Source organism: Erinaceus europaeus, chromosome 20, assembly GCF_950295315.1.
Source record: "Erinaceus europaeus chromosome 20, mEriEur2.1, whole genome shotgun sequence".
In the NCBI taxonomy this organism is placed as follows: Eukaryota; Metazoa; Chordata; class Mammalia; order Eulipotyphla; family Erinaceidae; genus Erinaceus; species Erinaceus europaeus.
In genome coordinates, this window is record NC_080181.1 from 57,035,184 (window position 1) to 57,052,943 (window position 17,760).

Consider the following 17,760-nt stretch of genomic DNA (forward strand, 5'->3'; position numbering starts at 1 on the left):
GGGGACCTGGATGAGCCCAGGTGCTGCTGGGAAACTCCCTGCCGGCTGCCCAGCCTGGTTGCCCCTGGCCATCCTGGGGACATGAAGCTGCCACCTGGCCAAGGGAGCAGTGGCCTGGGCCTGGAACAGGCTCCAAAGCACACCCTGGACCACTCCCCCCACCCGCAGGGTGCGGGTTCCTGGGCCTAGGGTGCAGGGTGGGGCACCTCTCCTGGGTCATTCTTCCCGGCCACCCCTCCTCCCTTCCGTTTCCGTGGGGCCGGTGGGGTGGGGGGACTGTGTTCCCGCCCACCCCTTCCCCTCTGTGGCCCGCCCTGGGGCTGGCCAACTGAAACCCCGGAGGAGGAAGCACGGAAGCAGGAACTGGCCGGCAGCAGGTCTCTCCTCAGCGGCCCCGGGAGCAGCAGCCTTGGTAACTCCTGCAGGGGCTGGGGGTACCGGGGGTGAAGGCAGGGGTGGGGGTTCCCAGGGGTAGCACGGGGCAGCCATGTGACTGACTGGGCGGTGGCCACAGAGTGGCCTGGGACCCGGTGAGCCCTTCACACACCACCCTTTCAGAGGCCACCGGCTGGTGCTCCAGGGAAGGAGGCCCCTCAGGGTTCCCGGGACCAGGCCGGGCCTCTGTGGTGCCAGGACGGTGCCCAGGACAAGGGCAGCAGTGAGGGCCGGTTCAAGTCCCCTCTGGCTCTCAGGCTGTATCACAGCCAGGCTCACCCTCCTGCAGCTCCTCTCCGTGGTACCTCAGCTGCCTGGCCCCAGCCTCCCTGGCCCCCCAGCACAGGACGTGGCCATGGGCTTCTCCTCAGAGCTGTGCAGCCCGCAGGGCCACGGGGCGGTGCAGCAACTGCAGGAGGCCGAGCTGCGGCTGCTGGAGGGCATGCGCAAGTGGATGGCGCAGCGAGTGCGCAGTGACCGGGAGTACGCGGGGCTGCTGCACCACATGTCCCTGCAGGACGGTGGGGGCCGGGGCCTTCCTGACAGCCCCGTCAGCCAGGTGCGTGCGGCCTCCCTAGGGCTGTCCCCCCTCCCCCAGGGTGCCGGGTCCCCCTCTCCCGGGCTGGACAGCTGCGGACCCTAGGAGCCCCTGCCCATCCCCTGCCCGTCCCCTACCCGTCCCCTGCGTAGTCCTGGGCCGAGATCACCAGCCAGACGGAGGGCCTAAGCCGAGTACTGAGGCAGCACGCCGAGGACTTGAACTCGGGGCCACTGAGCAAGCTGAGTGTGCTGATCCGCGAGCGGCAGCTGATGCGCAAGAGCTACAGCGAACAGTGGCAGCAGCTGCAGCAGGAGCTGGCCAAGGTGAGGCCCCTGCCTGTGTCAGGCCCACCGCCCCACAGGCTCCCCTGCCTCTGTGTCAGGGCCCTAGCTCTGCACCAGGCTCCCCTGCCTCTGTGTCAGGGCCCCAGCTCTGCACCAGGCTCCTCTGCCTCTGTGTCAGGGCCCCACACCTCTGCACTAGACCCCACACCTCTGCACCCCTCCTTTACACCAGGCCCCACGTCTCTGCACCAGGGCCCCGGCCACTGGGGAAGTCAGCCCCTGACCACAGGCCTGCTCTGCCACCACAGCTTCCTCCTCTGCTATCCCTGAGGCTCCAGCCCAGCGCCCTGGCCACCTGGTCATGGCTCCTGTAGCCAGGCTTGAGCCTGGGCGATGTGGAGCTGTGTGGCATCCCCAGGGGTCTTGTCAAGTCCTTCCAGGCTTGGGAGGTGAAGGAGAGAGTCGACCTGCCTAGGCCTGAGCTTTGCCAGCCCCAGGTCCAAGGCTGTGTTCCTCTGGGGTCTGAGGCTGCGTTCAGTGGCCAGGTCAGCCCTTGGGAACCATCCCTTCCACATGTGGACTGCAGCGGCCCCTGGTGGCCATTCAGCTTGCCCCGCTCTCCCAGGAAGCTGCTCTCCTGTCTCTTTTAAGATTGATGTTTGTCCTATCTACCTATCTATCTGTCTATCTATGGAGAGGACTTCTCAGCTCTGGCACAAGATCATGCTGGAGATAGAACCTGTAGCCCCTGGGGCCTCAGGCGTACAAATGAGTCTGTGCTGCAGCAGACTGAGCGAGCTGTTTGTCCTCTCCCCAGTTGCCTACTGTTACTATAGGCTTTCTCGGACACCCTGGTTTGCTTTGTTGCTATTCAAGTAAAGAGAGTTCCTCTTAACAGAAGCAATGTGATCTGCACACATGAATTGTTCACCCTCTGGCCTTTTAAGAAAAATATGATTCCCATCACTACCTTCAGCTCAATTCATGAAAGGAAATTGAGGCAAAGAGGAGAGGGCGGGAGCTTGCCTGAGTGCCCAGTACATCCATTGAGGCCGGCATGAGAACTCTTGTCCCCACAACCAACCGTCCTGCCACTGGGGACTCGGTGCAGAGTGGGAACTCAGGGACCATTGCTGGCAAAGCACTAGAGCCCTGCAGCCTGGTCACCCAGTGGGGCAGGCTCCTCACCGCACACAAGGCCCTGGGCTCCGTGGATGGGACATGTCTTTCTCTGTCTCCTGAGTGAACAAAGCCGCCGTGCCTGAACAGCCGTGCTCAGTGGTATCACGTGTGGGTGAGGCCCTGAGTTCATTTCTTGGCAACACTTTTTTTTTTAAAATTACCAAGAATTTCAACTGGAGGTCAGGAGACAGCTCACCCAACAGAGTGCACACCGTGCCACACACAAGGGCCCGGGTTTGAGCCCCCAGTGGCACATAGAAAGAGGAAGATCCACATGCAGTGAAACAGTGCCATGGTATCTCCTCTGTCTTTCCTCCTCTATCTGGAAAAAAAAAAGAAGAAGAAGAAGAAGAAAAATAAAAAAGATTCTGCCGTGAGCAGTGAGATTGTACAGGCACAAAGTCCCAGAGAAATCTTGGTGGCAAAAAAATAAAATGAATTTGTGGCCGGACTCACATCCCTAGTGCCACAAGTGCTCTGGCTTCCATGTCTCCCCTACCCCCGTGTGAAATAGTCTAAATGGATCTTTTTAAAAAAGATTTTAAAGATGATGTCAGCAGACCAGGCAGACCCAGGGTCCTACCTGACTCCCCCAGAACCTCCCCTCTGACCCGAGCCCCTCAGTCACTCCCCTGGGGTCTGCAGGCCTCTGGAGGGTGGGCATGGGTGTGTGGCACAGGGCAGGACTGCTGAGCCCGGGCCCTGCCGCCACCGGCCTTTCTTCTGTCCCCAGACACACAGCCAGGACATCGAGAAGCTCAAGAGCCAGTACCGTGCGCTAGCTCGCGATAGTGCCCAGGCCAGGCGCAAGTACCAGGAGGCCAGCAAAGGTAAGGGGTCGTTTGAGGTCGGGGTGGGGGGGACTGCAGACCGGGCCTCCGGGCTTCTGCCAGCCCCATAGCACCGTCCCCGCCCTGCAGACAAGGACCGTGACCGGGCCAAGGACAAATACGTGCGCAGCCTCTGGAAGCTCTTCGCCCACCACAACCGCTACGTGCTGGGCGTGCGTGCGGCACAGCTGCACCACCAGCACCACCACCAGCGCCTGCTGCCCGGCCTGCTCCAGTCCCTGCAGGACCTGCACGAGGAGATGGCCTGCATCCTGTGAGCCCCTCCCTGTGTCAGGAAGCATTCCTGGGCATCCAGCACTCAGGAGGGAGGAGAGAAGGGGGCTGGGCATCCCTCTGGCACCTGTGGTAGTGCGGGAGGTGAAACTCAGGAACTCCTGCTTTCATGTCCTGTGCTCCACCACTAAGCCACCTCCAGGGCATATAGATTTTGGCTTTTCTTTTAAAAAAATATTTATTTATTTCCTTTTTGTTGCCCTTGTTTTTATTGTTGTTGTGGTTATTATTGTTGTTGATGTTGTTGTGGGATAGGACAGAGAGAAATGGAGAGAGGAGGGGAAGACAGAGAGAGGGAGGGAAAGAAAGACAGACACCTGCAGACCTGCTTCACCGCCTGTGAAGTGACTCCCCTGCAGGTGGGGAGCCAGGGGCTCGAACTGGGAACCTTACAATGGTCCTTGCACTTTCCGCCACGTGCACTTAATCCGCTGCGCCACCGCCCGACTCCCAGCTTGTCTTATTATTACTTCCCCACCAGGGTTCTCTTGCCTGCACAATTATACCACTCCCAGAAAACTCCCAGCACAGTTTCTTGTTTGTTTGTTTGTTTGTTTTTTAAAGTTCTGTGGTCATATTGACACCGTGAAATTGTCATTAGTTGCTTTTTTCTTTTCTTTCTTTCTTCTTTTTTAATTAATTAATTTATTTATTTTTGCCTCCAGGGTTATGGCTAGGGCTCAGTGCCTGCATTACGAATCCACTGCTCCCGGAGTCCATTTTTCCCATTTTTTGTTCCTCTTATTGTTGTTGTTGTTATTGCTGTCATCATCGTTGTTAGATAGGACAGAGAGAAATTGAGAGAGGAGGGGAAGACAGAGTGGGGAGAGAAAGACGGACACCTGCAGACCTGTTTCACTGTTTGTGAAGCGACTCCCCTGCAGGCGGGGAGCTGAGGGCTTAAACCCGGATTGCCAATCCTAGTACTTCGCGCCATGTGTGCTTAACCCACTGTGCTACCGCCCGGCCCCCAGTTTTTTTTTTAATAAAGTGTTTTTAAAAATAAGAATAAGAAATAGTAAGGGAGAGTTAAAGAGGCAGAAGAGAGACACTACAACACAGCTCTATCACCTGTGCTGGTGCTTCCACATGGTGTCTGAGGACTTGAACCTGAGTCCTCGCACATGGTGAAGTGTGCTCTCTACTGATAAGTCATCTACCGGCCACTTCATTCATTTTTGAAATTTCTTTTTTTTAAATTTTTTAATATTTATTTATTTATTTATTCCCTTTTGTTGACCTTGTTATTTTATTGTAGTTTTACTCTTGTTGTTGATGTCGTCGTTGTTGGATAGGACAGAGAGAAATGGAGAGAGGAGGGGAAGACAGAGGGGGGAGAGAAAGACAGACACCTGCAGACCTGCTTCACCGCCTGTGAAGCGACTCCCCTGCAGATAGGGAGCCGGGGGCTCGAACCGGGATCCTTATGCCGGTCCTTGCGCTTTGCGCCACCTGTGCTTAACCCGCTGTGCTGCCGCCCGGCTCCCCCATTTTTGAAATTTCTAAGGCTTATGTGGAGAGAAAGATCCAGGGCATCACTCTAACACATACAAGGCTGGGATCAAACTCAGGACCCTGTGCTTGCAAGGGTCGCACTCTCGCACTGCAACACTTGAGCGGCCACAGGGTCCAGGTTACCCTGTCTGTCCTGTGACAGTCACATGACTCAGGGCTGCAGGGCTGGATCAGGTCACTTGTAGGCTCTGGGGCTCAGCAGGGAGTTGTGGAGACAGGATCCGATTGTTGGTTTCAGGGAGAAGAAAGGGAAACCCCATTAGTGAAATTGATAGCAAGTCAAGGAGAAGTAAGAAAGCCAATGGGAAAAGGGAAGGTGGGAACCTGTGGGTGGGGAGGCCTGAAATGCAGATAACCGTAGTAAGGGAGCCCCTGTCGAGCGGGGCCAGGCAGAGCTGGGGGTGGGGACTGCTGGAGGAGAGGCCTCACTGCCCACCTGCTGTCCCAGGTGAGGACAGGCCCAGAGAGCACCCGAGGGCTGGTGTGAAGTCCACATCAGACAGCCTGGCCAGTGGGCTGGGACAGCCACCAGGGAAGGGGAGAGCTGGGCAGGCCCAGCGTGATTTGTGGCCTGGATAGAATATGAGAGAGACATCATAGTGCCCTGTGGGTCATTGAGGTGGGCCCTGGGATGTGGAGGATGGCACTGTACTGGCTTGTGCGGAGAGAGGCCCAAGGAGAATGGCTTCTGAGGTCAGGATGTGGGTGGGACTTGGGTGTCAAAGCAAAGACTAGCAGGACATTTCCCCACCCCAAGACCTTTCTATTTTATTTATTGTGTATGAGAGATGGGGGGCGGAGGAGAGGATACCCAAGGCCACTCTGGCCATCTGAAGTGCCTGGGACCTCACATGCTGCCCGCCTGCTGAGCCAGCTACCGGGGGCAGTGGACACAGTGTGGGTGGTTGGAGACTGGAGTTCTGGGCAGGTTCCGGGACTGCAGAGGCAGATGGGAGTCAGCATCCCTGGCCTGGCCCAGCTGCCACAGACCACTTCTTTTTTTTTTTTTTTAATTTTTTTAAATTTATTTTTCCCTTTTGTTGCCCTTGTTGTCTTTTTATTGTTGTTGTAGTTGTTGTTGTTACTGATGTTGTCATTGTTGGGTAGGACAGAGAAATGGAGAGGAGGGGAAGACAGAGAGGGAGAGAAAGATAGACACCTGCAGACCTGCTTCACTGCCTGTGAAGCGACTCCCCTGTAGGTGGGGAACCGGGGGCTCGAACTGGGATCCTTTTGCCGGTCCTTTTGTTCTGGGCCACATGCACTTAACCCGCTGCACTACCACCCGACTCCCCACAAACCATTTCTGTCTTCACCCGGGGAGTCCCAGGAGCCTGGCCCAACTCCCTGCAGCTCCTAGTCCTATGGGAAATGAGGTGGGGGCCTTCCCAGGCTGACCGCCTTGCCTGGCCTGAGCCCCCACTGTCTGGGTCCCATCTGTGCAGGAAGGACATCCTGCAGGAGTACCTGGAGATCAGCAGCCTGGTACAGGACGAGGTGGCCTCCATCCACCGAGAGATGGCCTCAGCTGCTGCCCGCATCCAGCCCGAAGCTGAGTACCACGGCTTCCTGCGGCAATATGGGTAAGCGCCACCCCCCCACACCTGTTCCGGGTCCGGCCAGACCACCCACAGGTGCTACCCCTCCACCCCAGGACCGCCCCTGACGTCCCTCCCTGCGTCACCTTCGACGAGTCACTGCTGGAGGAGGGTGAGGCACTGGAGCCCGGGGAGCTGCAGCTGAATGAGCTGACAGTGGAGAGCGTACAGCACACGTGAGTGCCGAGGGTGGTGGGCCGCCTGGCTGGCTCTGCAGGTGCACGGGGGAGGGGGGGGTGCGCGGCTCTTACTCGGTCCTCCCTCCTGCGTACAGCCTGACCGCCGTGACGGATGAGCTGGCCTCGGCCACCGACACAGTGGTGAGCAGGCAGGAGGCGGTCGTCCAGCTGCAGCAGGAGCTCCAGGATGAGAAGCAGAGCACCCACCCCCGGGAGCGGTGAGTGGGCACCACCCAGTCCCCAGCCCCCAGCCTCCGCCCCACCGTCTTGCCTACCAGTCCTGTTGACCCCGTGCCGCCCGCAGGGTGCAGCTGCTGGGCAAGAAGCAGGCGTTGCAGGAGGCGCTACAGGCCCTGCAGGTGGCCCTGTGCAGCCAGGCCAAGCTGCAGGCCCAGCATGAGCTGCTGCAGGCCAAGGTGAGGCAGCTGGGCCCCGGAGAGCCCCCGCCCGTGCTGCTGCTACAGGACGACCGCCACTCCACCTCGTCCTCGGTGAGCACCCCGCCTGCCGCCCACCTGCCACCTGCCCTCCTCACCTGCCAGCCCACTGTTCTCCCGCCTACTCGTCTGACCTCCTGCCGCCTGCCCACCTGCCCTCTTGTCTGCTCCCCTTCCCAGCTGCTCGGCTGCCTGCCCCACTGCCCTCCCGCCCACCTGCCCTGGTCCCCATGCTGCCCCCCACCTCCCTGACCTGCCTACTGATCTGCCTTCTTGCCCCAGTACTGCTCACTCTCACCCTCCACCCCCCAAGCCTGGCCACCCGCTGACGTCTGTCCCTGGCCCCAGGAGCCCGAGCGAGAAGGGGGAAGGACACCCACCCTGGAGATCCTGAAGAGCCACATCTCTGGAATCTTCCGTCCCAGGTTCTCAGTGAGTAGGCTCGGCCAGGCCAGACCCTCTGCCCAACTGGGGGGAGATGGATGAGACCTCAGAGCTGCCCCCTAAACCTTGCTTCTGGGGTGATTGGGGTCTGGTCATGGGGTTGCTGCAGAGAGGAGCCTCTACCAGGCTGCCCAGGCTGCTCTTTAAGTTTCATGGACTTTTTATTTATGCTTCTACCAGAGCCCTGCTGAGCTCTGGCTGGTGGTAGTGCTGGGGATTGAACCTGGGACTTCAGAGCCCCAGGCAGGAGCGTCTTGTACAAACTATTATTCTCTCTCCCCGGCTCTTATTGATTGACCAACAAAAGAGGGAATCACTGTGGTGCTTGCAATACCAGGGATCAAACTCAGGACCTCTTGGGTGCAAGTCATGCGCTCTGCCTGCTGTACCACCTCCTGGCCACCAAACCACTCTTCCTCCTCCTCACCCTCCTTACCTTTTCTTCTTGAGGTTTATTAATGAGAGAAGGAAGGGAAGAAAGAGGGAGCCAGGGCACCAGGCTGTCGCATGCAGTGCTGGGGCTCCGGATAGGGTCTCAGACTTGAGGGTCTGACACTTTATCTACTGCACCAACTACCAACTACCAAGCCATCTTTTTTATGTTTTATTTTTATTATTTATTTATTTATTTATTTATTTATTTTTTGCCTCCAGGGTTTTTGCTGGGGCTCAGTGCCTGCACTATGAATCCACTGCTCCTGGAGGCCATTCCCCCCCCCCCTTTCGTTGCCCTTGTTGTTGTAGCCTTGTTGTGGTTATTATTGTTGTTGTTGATGTCGTTCATTGTTGGATAGGACAGAGAGAAATGGAGAGAGGAGGGGAAGACAGAGGGGGAGAGACAGACAGACACCTGCAGATCTGCTTCACTGCCTGTGAAGCGACTCCCCGGCAGGTGGAGAGCCGGGGGTTTGAACCAGGATCCTTATGTCAGTCCTTGCGCTTTGTGCCACATGCGCTTAACCCGCTGCACTACCGCCCAACCCCCTATTTTTTATTTTTTGAAAAGATAGTTATTTATTCATCACCAGAGAGACAGACAGACCAGAGAGCCGGTTAGACAGTATTAGGACCAAACCAGAGGCCTCGCACATACAAATCCTACACTCCACCTACTGAACCCCTCCCCACTGACGCTCCCCTCTTCTCCCTGGAATACCAAGTCCAGCTCCTTCACACCCTTTCTCTCCACCATAATGTGAGCTGGAGGACCCTGCAGGCTTGGTTACCCAGCATTCTCTCTGCTCTGGAAGTGAGTGTAGCCTAAGTGGGGTTCTGGGTTCACAGGTAAGCATCCTGTCCCCTGCTCTGCTGGGCTGAGCTGGTGAGTCTAAGTCTGCCTGGGCCTCTGAGGCTCCCCCCGCCCCACTGACCCCTCCTCACTCCTCCCCTGCCCAGCTGCCCCCGCCGCTGCAGCTGGTTCCCGAAGTCCAGAAGCCCCTGCACGAGCAGCTGTGGTACCATGGGGCCATCCCTCGGACAGAGGTGGCCGAGCTGCTGACACACTCAGGGGATTTCCTGGTGCGGGAGAGCCAGGGCAAGCAGGAGTCTGTGCTGTCCGTGCTGTGGGACGGCCAGCCCCGCCACTTCATCATCCAGTCCTCAGACGTGAGAGCCTGGCCCTCCCCACATCCCCAATGAGCCTGGGGGAACCCCTAGCAGAGCTGACCCAGGGACGGGGGTCTTAGGTGGTGTCTTATCCCAGCCCCTCAGCTGCCCCCCACCCCCCACCCCACAGAACCTGTTCCGGCTGGAAGGGGATGGCTTCCCCAGTATCCCCCTGCTCATCGACCATCTGCTGCACTCCCAGCAGCCCCTCACCAAGAAGAGCGGAGTGGTCCTCAATAGGGCAGTGCCCAAGGTGAGCCCCCAGAGCAGAACAGAGTGCTGGGCAAGCCCCCAGAGCACATCAGGGGGCAGCCAGGGCCCAGGTCCCCACAGTGGGTCCCCAAGCAGAGCAGGGGCCCCTGGGCCAGCCTCCAGTCAGAGCAGGGGTGCCAGGTCTCTGACACCCATAGTGCTTGTTCCCCTGGGTCAGAACAGGGGTGGACTGGCACCTGGTCCACACACAGGGCTCAGGGGCACTTCCTGCTGGGATTGGGAGGTCATGGCCAATCCATTCTGTGGACCTCACACTCCGCTTATGGGCACCTGTGACCCCGACCCCTCCCTATCCCAACTCCTGGGGCGATAAGCTCGATGCCTGAAACAGCAGGCCTGCTCCTCTGTCACACCCTCCCCACCAACCTGGGGCCTTACTTTCCCCCCTCCAGGACAAGTGGGTGCTGAACCATGAGGACCTCGTGCTGGGCGAGCAGATTGGACGGGTGAGTGGAGGGCCTCCTGCCAGCTGCCCCCAGCCCACCTCCTTGAGGCCCTCAGAGCTGGGCCACCTCCCTCCCTGTCTGCCCTCACCTGCCTGCTGGCCCCCACCCTTTTCACTGCCACATCCCCTCCTGCTGGCCCCCACATGGCCCCAAACCAAGGGTGATCTTTTTTTGTTTGTTTGTTTCTATTTTACTAGATAGGACAGAAAGAAATGGGAGGGGAAGGGGAGATAAGGAGGAGAGGAGAGGAGAGAGAGACACCTGCAGACCTGCTTTCTTCCTGCAGGTGGGAACAGGAAGTCGAAGCCAAGTCCTTGCACATGGTAATAACATGTGCACTCAACCACTGCTTCCCCCACCCGTGCTCTTGTATGTGTGCAGGGGACATGCCCTGTTGGGAGGGCACCAGAACAGCTGCTTAAGAAATGACACTTGCCCTGGGGCCAGGTGGTGGCACACCTGGTTAAGCACACACACTGCAGTGCAGAAGGATCTGGGTTCAAGCCCCTGGTCCCCCACCTGCAGGAGAAAAGCTTCAAGAGCGGTGAAGTAGAGCTACACAAATCTCTCTCTCCCTCTCCATCTCCCCCTCCCTTCTCAATTTCTCTCTGTCTTTATCCAATAATAAATAAATAAAATTAAAAAAAATGTCACTTGGGGCAGTGGTGACAGGCCATCCCCTGCCCCTCAGACAGGCAAGCAGAGCACTTCTGAGCCTTTGATGGGCATGGGGCCCAGCGGAGGGGAGGAGGGCACCCGGGAGAGCCGGTCACAGCCTCAGGCCATTGCAGGGGAACTTCGGGGAGGTGTTCAGCGGGCGTCTTCGGGCCGACAACACCCCAGTGGCCGTGAAATCCTGCCGGGAGACGCTTCCGCCCGAACTCAAGGCCAAGTTCCTGCAGGAAGCCAGGTGGGAGGCATTCAGCGCAACCCTGGGGCTCCTGGGGTTCTCTGGGTTCTCGGGACCTAGAGGGGTGCTCGAACCCTGAGGCAGAATCCTAAGCAGCCCCCCACCCCACCAGGATCCTCAAGCAGTATAGCCACCCCAACATCGTGCGTCTCATTGGCGTGTGCACCCAAAAACAGCCCATTTACATCGTCATGGAGCTGGTGCAGGGTGAGCACTGGGGGTGAGGGCAGTGCAGACCCAGGCCAGCCAGGCCCCCCAGCCGCAGGCCCAGAGAACCCTACTCTCCTGCCCACAGGGGGCGACTTCTTGACCTACCTGCGCACGGAGGGCAGCCGCCTGCGCGTGAAGACGCTGCTGCAGCTGGTGGGGGACGCGGCAGCAGGCATGGCCTACCTGGAGAGCAAGTGCTGCATTCACAGGTGAGCCGCCAGCCCCCACCCTCAGCACCCCCCAGGACCAGTCTCCTGGGAGGATGCCCTGACACAGGCCCCTCTGCCCACCAGGGACCTGGCTGCCCGGAACTGCCTGGTGACCGAGAAAAACGTCCTGAAGATCAGCGACTTTGGGATGTCCCGGGAGGAAGCAGACGGCATCTACGCGGCCTCTGGGGGCCTGAGACAAGTCCCTGTGAAGTGGACCGCGCCCGAGGCACTCAACTATGGTGTGTGTGGGGGGACCTGGGTCGGGGGCCGGGAGCCAGGAGGCCGCCGGGCAGGGACACGCAGGCCCTCACACAGCTGCCCCTCTGCAGGCCGCTACTCGTCTGAAAGTGATGTGTGGAGCTTTGGCATCTTGCTCTGGGAGACCTTCAGCCTGGGGGCCTCCCCATACCCCAACCTCAGCAACCAGCAAACCCGGGAGTTTGTGGAGAACGGTAACAAGCTGCTGGGAGGTGACCTGAGACTCAGAGCCAGGACTCACCTGCCAGCCTTCTCACGGCATGGCCGGAACGTCCTCGTAGCAGGCTGGGGGGCCCTGGAGTGGGAGGTGGGATTCACACGCCCCCATAGACAGAATAGCTGACGGCTATTCATGCCTGCACATGGCAGGGCTGAGCCCAGAGCCCTGGACCCCAGCAGACCCGCTCAAGGGCCCTTGCCCCTCACCCATGCTGTCCCCCCAGGGGGCCGCCTGCCCTGCCCCGAGCTGTGTCCTGATGCTGTGTTCCGGCTCATGGAGCAGTGCTGGGCCTACGAGTCGGGGCAGCGACCCAGCTTCAGCACCATCTGCCAGGAGCTACACAGCATTCGCAAGCGGCACCGGTGAGACTGGCCGAGGCCCCCGCAGGCACGACCGGGCCTCCCCCCAGCCCTGGACTTGGGCTGCAGGTCTGCCTGCACTCCACTCCCTCTCAGGCCCTCCTGCAGACAAACAATAAAGCCACTGATGCCCACCCCGCGCTCTCACGTGTGGTCCCCCGGGGCAGGGGTGAGAAGGGTCCAGGCTCTGGACTGTGGGCTTGGGGAAGTGCCATGTTCTGCGCAGAACCAGAACCGGCAAGCCCTGGTCAGGTGTGGGGGAGTGGGAGCCGAGGAGCCCAGTGCAGGAGGAAGGGGGTGGAGGTGTTGCTTTGCAGGCTAAAGTGTGGACTCACATGCCTGAAAGCGCCGGTAGGAGCCAAGGCTTGAAGGCCCCTGGCACTGAAGCATCCACGGGCAGCGTGAAGTGTGCACAGCAGTCACACAAGGTCAGCCTGCAGGTGCTGGAGAGGGAAACGCTTCCCAGGGAGCCTGTCTCTCCAGACAGCTCCTGCCCTGGGCCCCCCAAATCTACAAGTCACCTGAAGAGTTCCAGCAGTCACAGGGAGGGTGGAGAAGATGAGAAGGGGGAGTCCGGCGGTAGCGCAGGCGGCCAAAGCGCAGGGACCGGCAGAAGGATCCCGGTTCGAGCCCCCGGCTCCCCACCTGCAGGGGAGTCGCTTCCCAGGCGGTAAAGCAGGTCTGCAGGTGTCTGTCTTTCTCTCCCCCTCTCTGTCTTCCCCTCCTCTCTCTATTTCTCTCTGTCCTATCCAACAACGACGACAACAATCACAACAACAATAAAAAAAAGTTTAAAAAACATAAAAAAAGAAGAAGACAATGAGAAGGGCTGGGCCGACAGCTAATGGCTACACAAAAACGCTCAGCATAAGGCTCTGAAGTCCTAGGTTCAGTTCCTCCCTGCGCCACCATAAACCAAAACTGAGCAGGATTCTGATAAAAAAGAAGAGGAAGAGGTTGAAGAAGATGATGAGGAAGCTGGAAAGAATCATAGCAGTCAAGGACAAAAGCATCCTGGGGCTAGGGCTTGTGGCTCAGTAGAGCACAGGCCTTGCATGTATGAATTCCAACCCCGGCACCAAAAAAACATATTGGCAGAGGCTGTCAGAATGGCCGGCTGGTCTCAGGCCATACTCAAAAGAACATCTAGGAAATAGCTGGATGGGGATAGAGAGCATGATGGTTATGCAAAGAGACTCATGCCTGAGGCTCCATGATCCCAGGTTCAATCCCTTACACCACCACAAGCTGAGCAGTGCTCTGATAAAAGAAAGAAAGAGAGAGAGAGAAAGAGAGAGAGAGAGAGAGAAAGAGCTGACATCTATTTTCAAAGAAGTAAAGGCCCCAGAGTTTGTGAACCATGTTGGAGGACGACTAGGTGGAATTGCTAAGAGGTCAGGTCTTGTCTTTCCTGGAAATGACAAAAAAGCGGAACTCGGGCACTTCTGCTCCTGGAAAGGATGTGGTAGGTCCCTCAAACTACCTCTCCCATTGCAGCACTGGGAGGGATAAAGTAGGAACCATCACCTTTTTTAAAAAAAAAAAAAATTATTTCATTTATTTATTCCCTTTTGTTGCCCTTGATGTTTCATTGTTGTAGTTATTATTGTTGCTATTGATGTCATCATTGTTGGACAGGACAGAGAGAAATGGAGAGAGGAGGGGAAGACAGAGAGGGGGAGAGAAAGACAGACACCTGCAGACCTGCTTCACCGCCTGTGAAGCGACTCCCCTGCAGGTGGGGAACCGGGGGCTCGAACTGGGATCCTTATGCCAGTCCTTGCGCTTAACCCGCTGTGTTACCGCCCGACTCCCAGGAACCCTCATCTTAAAGAGGTCAGAGGGGGGAGTCCAGCGGTATCGCAGCAGGTTAAGCACTGGTTGCGTGCACAAAGCACAAGGATCTCCATTTCTCTCTGTCCTATCCAACAACAACAATGTCAATAACAACAACAATAATAACTACAACAATAAAACAACAAGGACAACAAAAGTGAATAAATAAATAAATATATTTTTAAAAAGAGGTCAGAGGGGCTGGGTGTTGGCGCACCCAGTTAAGCACACAGATTGCCAAGCACAAGGACCCAGATCTGGGCCCCCGCTCTCTACCTGCAGGGATTCCACAAGCGGTGAAGCAGGTCTGTAGGTGTTCATCTCTCTCTCTCTCTCTCTTAATATTTTAATATTTCTATCAGAGTCTGTTCAGCTCTGGCTTATGGTAGTGTGGGTGCTTAAACCTGGGACTATGAAGCCTCAGGCATGAGAGACTTTTTGCATAACACACAGCCACTTTTTAGGATCTGAGTTCAAGCCCCTGGCCTCCACGAGAGCACTTACACAGGGTAGCAGTGCTGTGGTGTCTCTCTCTCCCCTGCCTCTTAACCATTTAGAGAAAGATAGTCTGCTGGGTCAGTAGAGTTGGGCAGGCACAGAGTACCAGCGAAAACCTTGGTGGCAAAATAAATAAAGCAGAGAACAGAAGTGGTAGCAGAAGTGAGGACTAGAGCGGCTGGGTGGTAGCACAGTAGGCTAAGCACACGTGGTGCAAAGTGTAAGGAACGGTGTAAGGACCCCAGTTCGAGCCCCCAGCTCCCCACCGGCAGTGGGGGGTGTGTGTCGGTCATTTCACAAGCAGGCCTGCAGGTATCTGTCTTTCTCTCCCCTCTGTCTTCCCCTGTTCTCTCAATTTCTCTCTGTGCTATCCAACAACAAAAGCAACAATAATAACAACAATAAACAACAAGGGCAACAAAAGGGAAAAAATGGCCTCCAGGAGCAGTGGATTTGTAGTGCAGGTACCGAGTCCCAGCGACAACCCTGGAGGCAAAATAATAATAATAATAATAATAATAAAAAATCTTTAAAAAGAAATGAGGAGCAGACACCTTGAATTCTCAAGGGGGAGAGAGCAATTAATCCACAATGAATTGGACTGCAGCTTCCTTCCCAGAGCCATTAGCTGATTTGGGGCATCTTAGTATCAAACTTGTCCCCCAAGAAAGACAAAGGAAGTGACAGTTTCTGGTGGCCACAGGGACAGTACTGTTGATCAGGAGAGAGAATTACTGAGAACACAAAGCCAGTGTCCCGAGTAGAATATCTAACAAGTTCTGCAACCCCGTGGGCAGCGGGGAAGGGAAGGGTTGGAAGAACAAGCCCCATCTCATGGTATTTAGAGGGAAGGGCCAGAAGCAGTGGTCTCCCCCTCAAGATACTGACCAGATCTGAAGCGGTTTGGGCTGGGGGGGGGGACCTAAAAACCAGACCCCAGATCTGTGAAGAATGGAATGTGAAGGCCTGAGAGGGACAGACTGGACTTCCCACCCCAAATTCAAGTGGGCTACTCAGGGACCAAGGACAGTGAGCAGTTGGGTCCTGCAGGAACGCCTGCTCTGACCCGTCTCAGCACTTGATCCCAGCAAGGTGACTAGCTCCTCTGGGAACCGGGAGCAGGCTGCGGAGCCCCATCTTTGAATCCAGGATGCAGTATGTACTGATGACTATATAACAGGCAAAAAGAGAGACATGAAGCCAATGTCCAAGGGAGAAAAATAAAAGAAAAAGAAAAGAAACAAATCCACAGTCAGTTGACCCAGACACTGGAGCTGACAGACAGAAATGAACTGTAATCAAAGCCACCCAGAAGAGCACACATCTTACCAAGCAGGAGAATGTGGGTGTGAGTCCCAGCACCAACGATGCTGGAGCAATGCTATGCCTCTCCTCTCTTTTATCTGGAAATGAAAATAACAGCCTGGAAGCCATGGAGTCACACATGTGTTAGACCCCATTACCACACACACAAGAAAAATAACTGTGAGGACCATGGTAAATAGAGAAGAGATGGATAGAACAAATGCAAAGACAGAGAATCTCATCAGGATGGAATATATTTTAAAAGACTCAAAGGAGCAGGTAGAACTGAAAAATTCTATCTCTGAAGTGACCATCACCAGGTGACCTTCATCAACAAAGCACAGAACTGAAAGATAATGTCATAATTAGACACATCAGAAAACAGGATTAGTGAACATGAAGGCAATCAGAGAAGGTATGTACAACAAAGACAATGTAAAGGACCAATCCTAGGAAAGTGTGAGGCCTAATACTTTCGGGTGTGACATTCCGAGAGAGAGAAGTTAGGATCAGGATAAACTAGAAGTGACCCAAGCATCTCTGCAGCAGTTAATGAAAGGACCACACACCCGCCCGGTGGATCGCAGAGGCTTGCGAACAAAAAGGTCAGATGCAACAGAGTGTGTATTTAAGATGATTTATATACGTGTTTTGTTTTGTCCTATTGCATTTGATCGCCACCAGGGCTTCACCACTCTGGCCTGACTCTGAGACACACGGGGAGAGAAGGAAAGACACCACAGCTCTGAAGTCCTCCAGTGCGGTGGGGGGCATGCATGTGGCAGAGCTGTCTTCCTGGTTCTAGGATTACACTTTATGAAGTTCACAAACAGACAAAAGGAAGCTGTATAGTGATGTCTAAGTACTGGTTCTTGCCCCGGGGGCACTGGTGGAAGGGAGATGTCCCTGAACCCTGCCTGTCCCCAGTAGGCCTTGTTGCAAGGATTGGGATGGTTCACCGGGGGAGACACATGGCCCTGAGTTATGCCTTAGCACCACACAGGAATGTCAGGGCACTGGGAGAGAGGCTCTGGTGCTGTGGTGGGGTTTCTCCCTCAACTCCTTGTTTGAATGAAAAAGTTGGTTTTGCGAGCAGTGAAACTGTGCATCCACAAGACCCCAACTCAAAAAAAGAAAGAAAGGAAAGGGGTGGGAAGGAGGGAAGGAAGGAAATGATTTAACCAACATTCAGCAGTTTGAACTTGGCAGCGTGCACTGACTCAGTCCTTTTGGGGGAACAATAGGATCCACATAGCATCAGCCATGGAAGTCCTTATCGCCTCTGCAAGTGACAGCTATGGGCAGAGAACACACTCACTCACATACACACACACACACACACACACATACACACTCTCACACACTCACATACACACACTCACACTCACTCCTTGGGAGCAAACCAAAGTCAGATCCTCAGGAGGAAATAGATTTAATCACATGACCGGGGAAGTCCACGTGGCCAGTAGGAGGGGGGAAGCCAAGTTTGTCCTGAGCTGCAAGGGGCCGTTCGGCGGGGGCGTCAAGGCGGACTGACAAAGGGCAGACACCCTGCAGGCTGTTCCCTGTCGGTGGTTTCTGGAGACGGGCTTCAGCCCAGAGGACCCCGTCGCTCTTGGAGCGGGAGGGGGGTCGCTGGGGGAGGGGGACCAATGGGGGAGGCAGGGCTGCTCTGGCCCCTGCCGCGGAGCGGATGCGCAGAGCCCCACCCGAGTTGGGGCCGGTAGGCGGGGCTGCTGCCTGGGAGGGGGCCCGAGCCTGCACCCACCCCGCAGGAGGCGGCGCCCTTAGCCAGAGGCCAGCCCAGTTCGGGTGCGGGGACCAGTCAGGGCGGAAGGAGCCCCGCCCCTCCAGCCCCGCCCACCCATCAAGCACCGCCCCATCCGCAC

General features: G+C 56.5%; 1 protein-coding gene across 1 annotated transcript; it reads left to right on the forward strand.

The window, feature by feature from the left end:
* The first annotated feature begins 565 nt into the window (after nt 1-565).
* Nucleotides 566-12,366, forward strand: FES (FES proto-oncogene, tyrosine kinase). The gene is made up of 18 exons (XM_007535116.3): nt 566-994; nt 1,126-1,299; nt 3,176-3,272; nt 3,363-3,546; nt 6,527-6,664; nt 6,736-6,855; nt 6,954-7,076; nt 7,163-7,349; nt 7,644-7,727; nt 9,135-9,344; nt 9,475-9,597; nt 10,010-10,063; nt 10,855-10,973; nt 11,086-11,180; nt 11,269-11,392; nt 11,477-11,634; nt 11,725-11,847; nt 12,097-12,366. Exons 1-18 carry the CDS (start codon nt 791-793, stop codon nt 12,237-12,239), a joined length of 2,460 nt encoding a protein of 819 aa, XP_007535178.1. The 5' UTR covers nt 566-790; the 3' UTR covers nt 12,240-12,366.
* Nucleotides 12,367-17,760: the final 5,394 nt, after the last annotated feature.

Bases quoted from the DNA above. Each gene is read 5' to 3' on its own strand.
- FES (XM_007535116.3), top strand. From the start codon at position 791: ATGGGCTTCTCCTCAGAGCTGTGCAGCCCGCAGGGCCACGGGGCGGTG. The intron at 6,856-6,953 runs GTGAGTGCCGAG...TCCTGCGTACAG, and splicing joins GTGGAGAGCGTACAGCACAC to CCTGACCGCCGTGACGGATG. The intron at 10,064-10,854 runs GTGAGTGGAGGG...AGGCCATTGCAG, and splicing joins TGGGCGAGCAGATTGGACGG to GGGAACTTCGGGGAGGTGTT.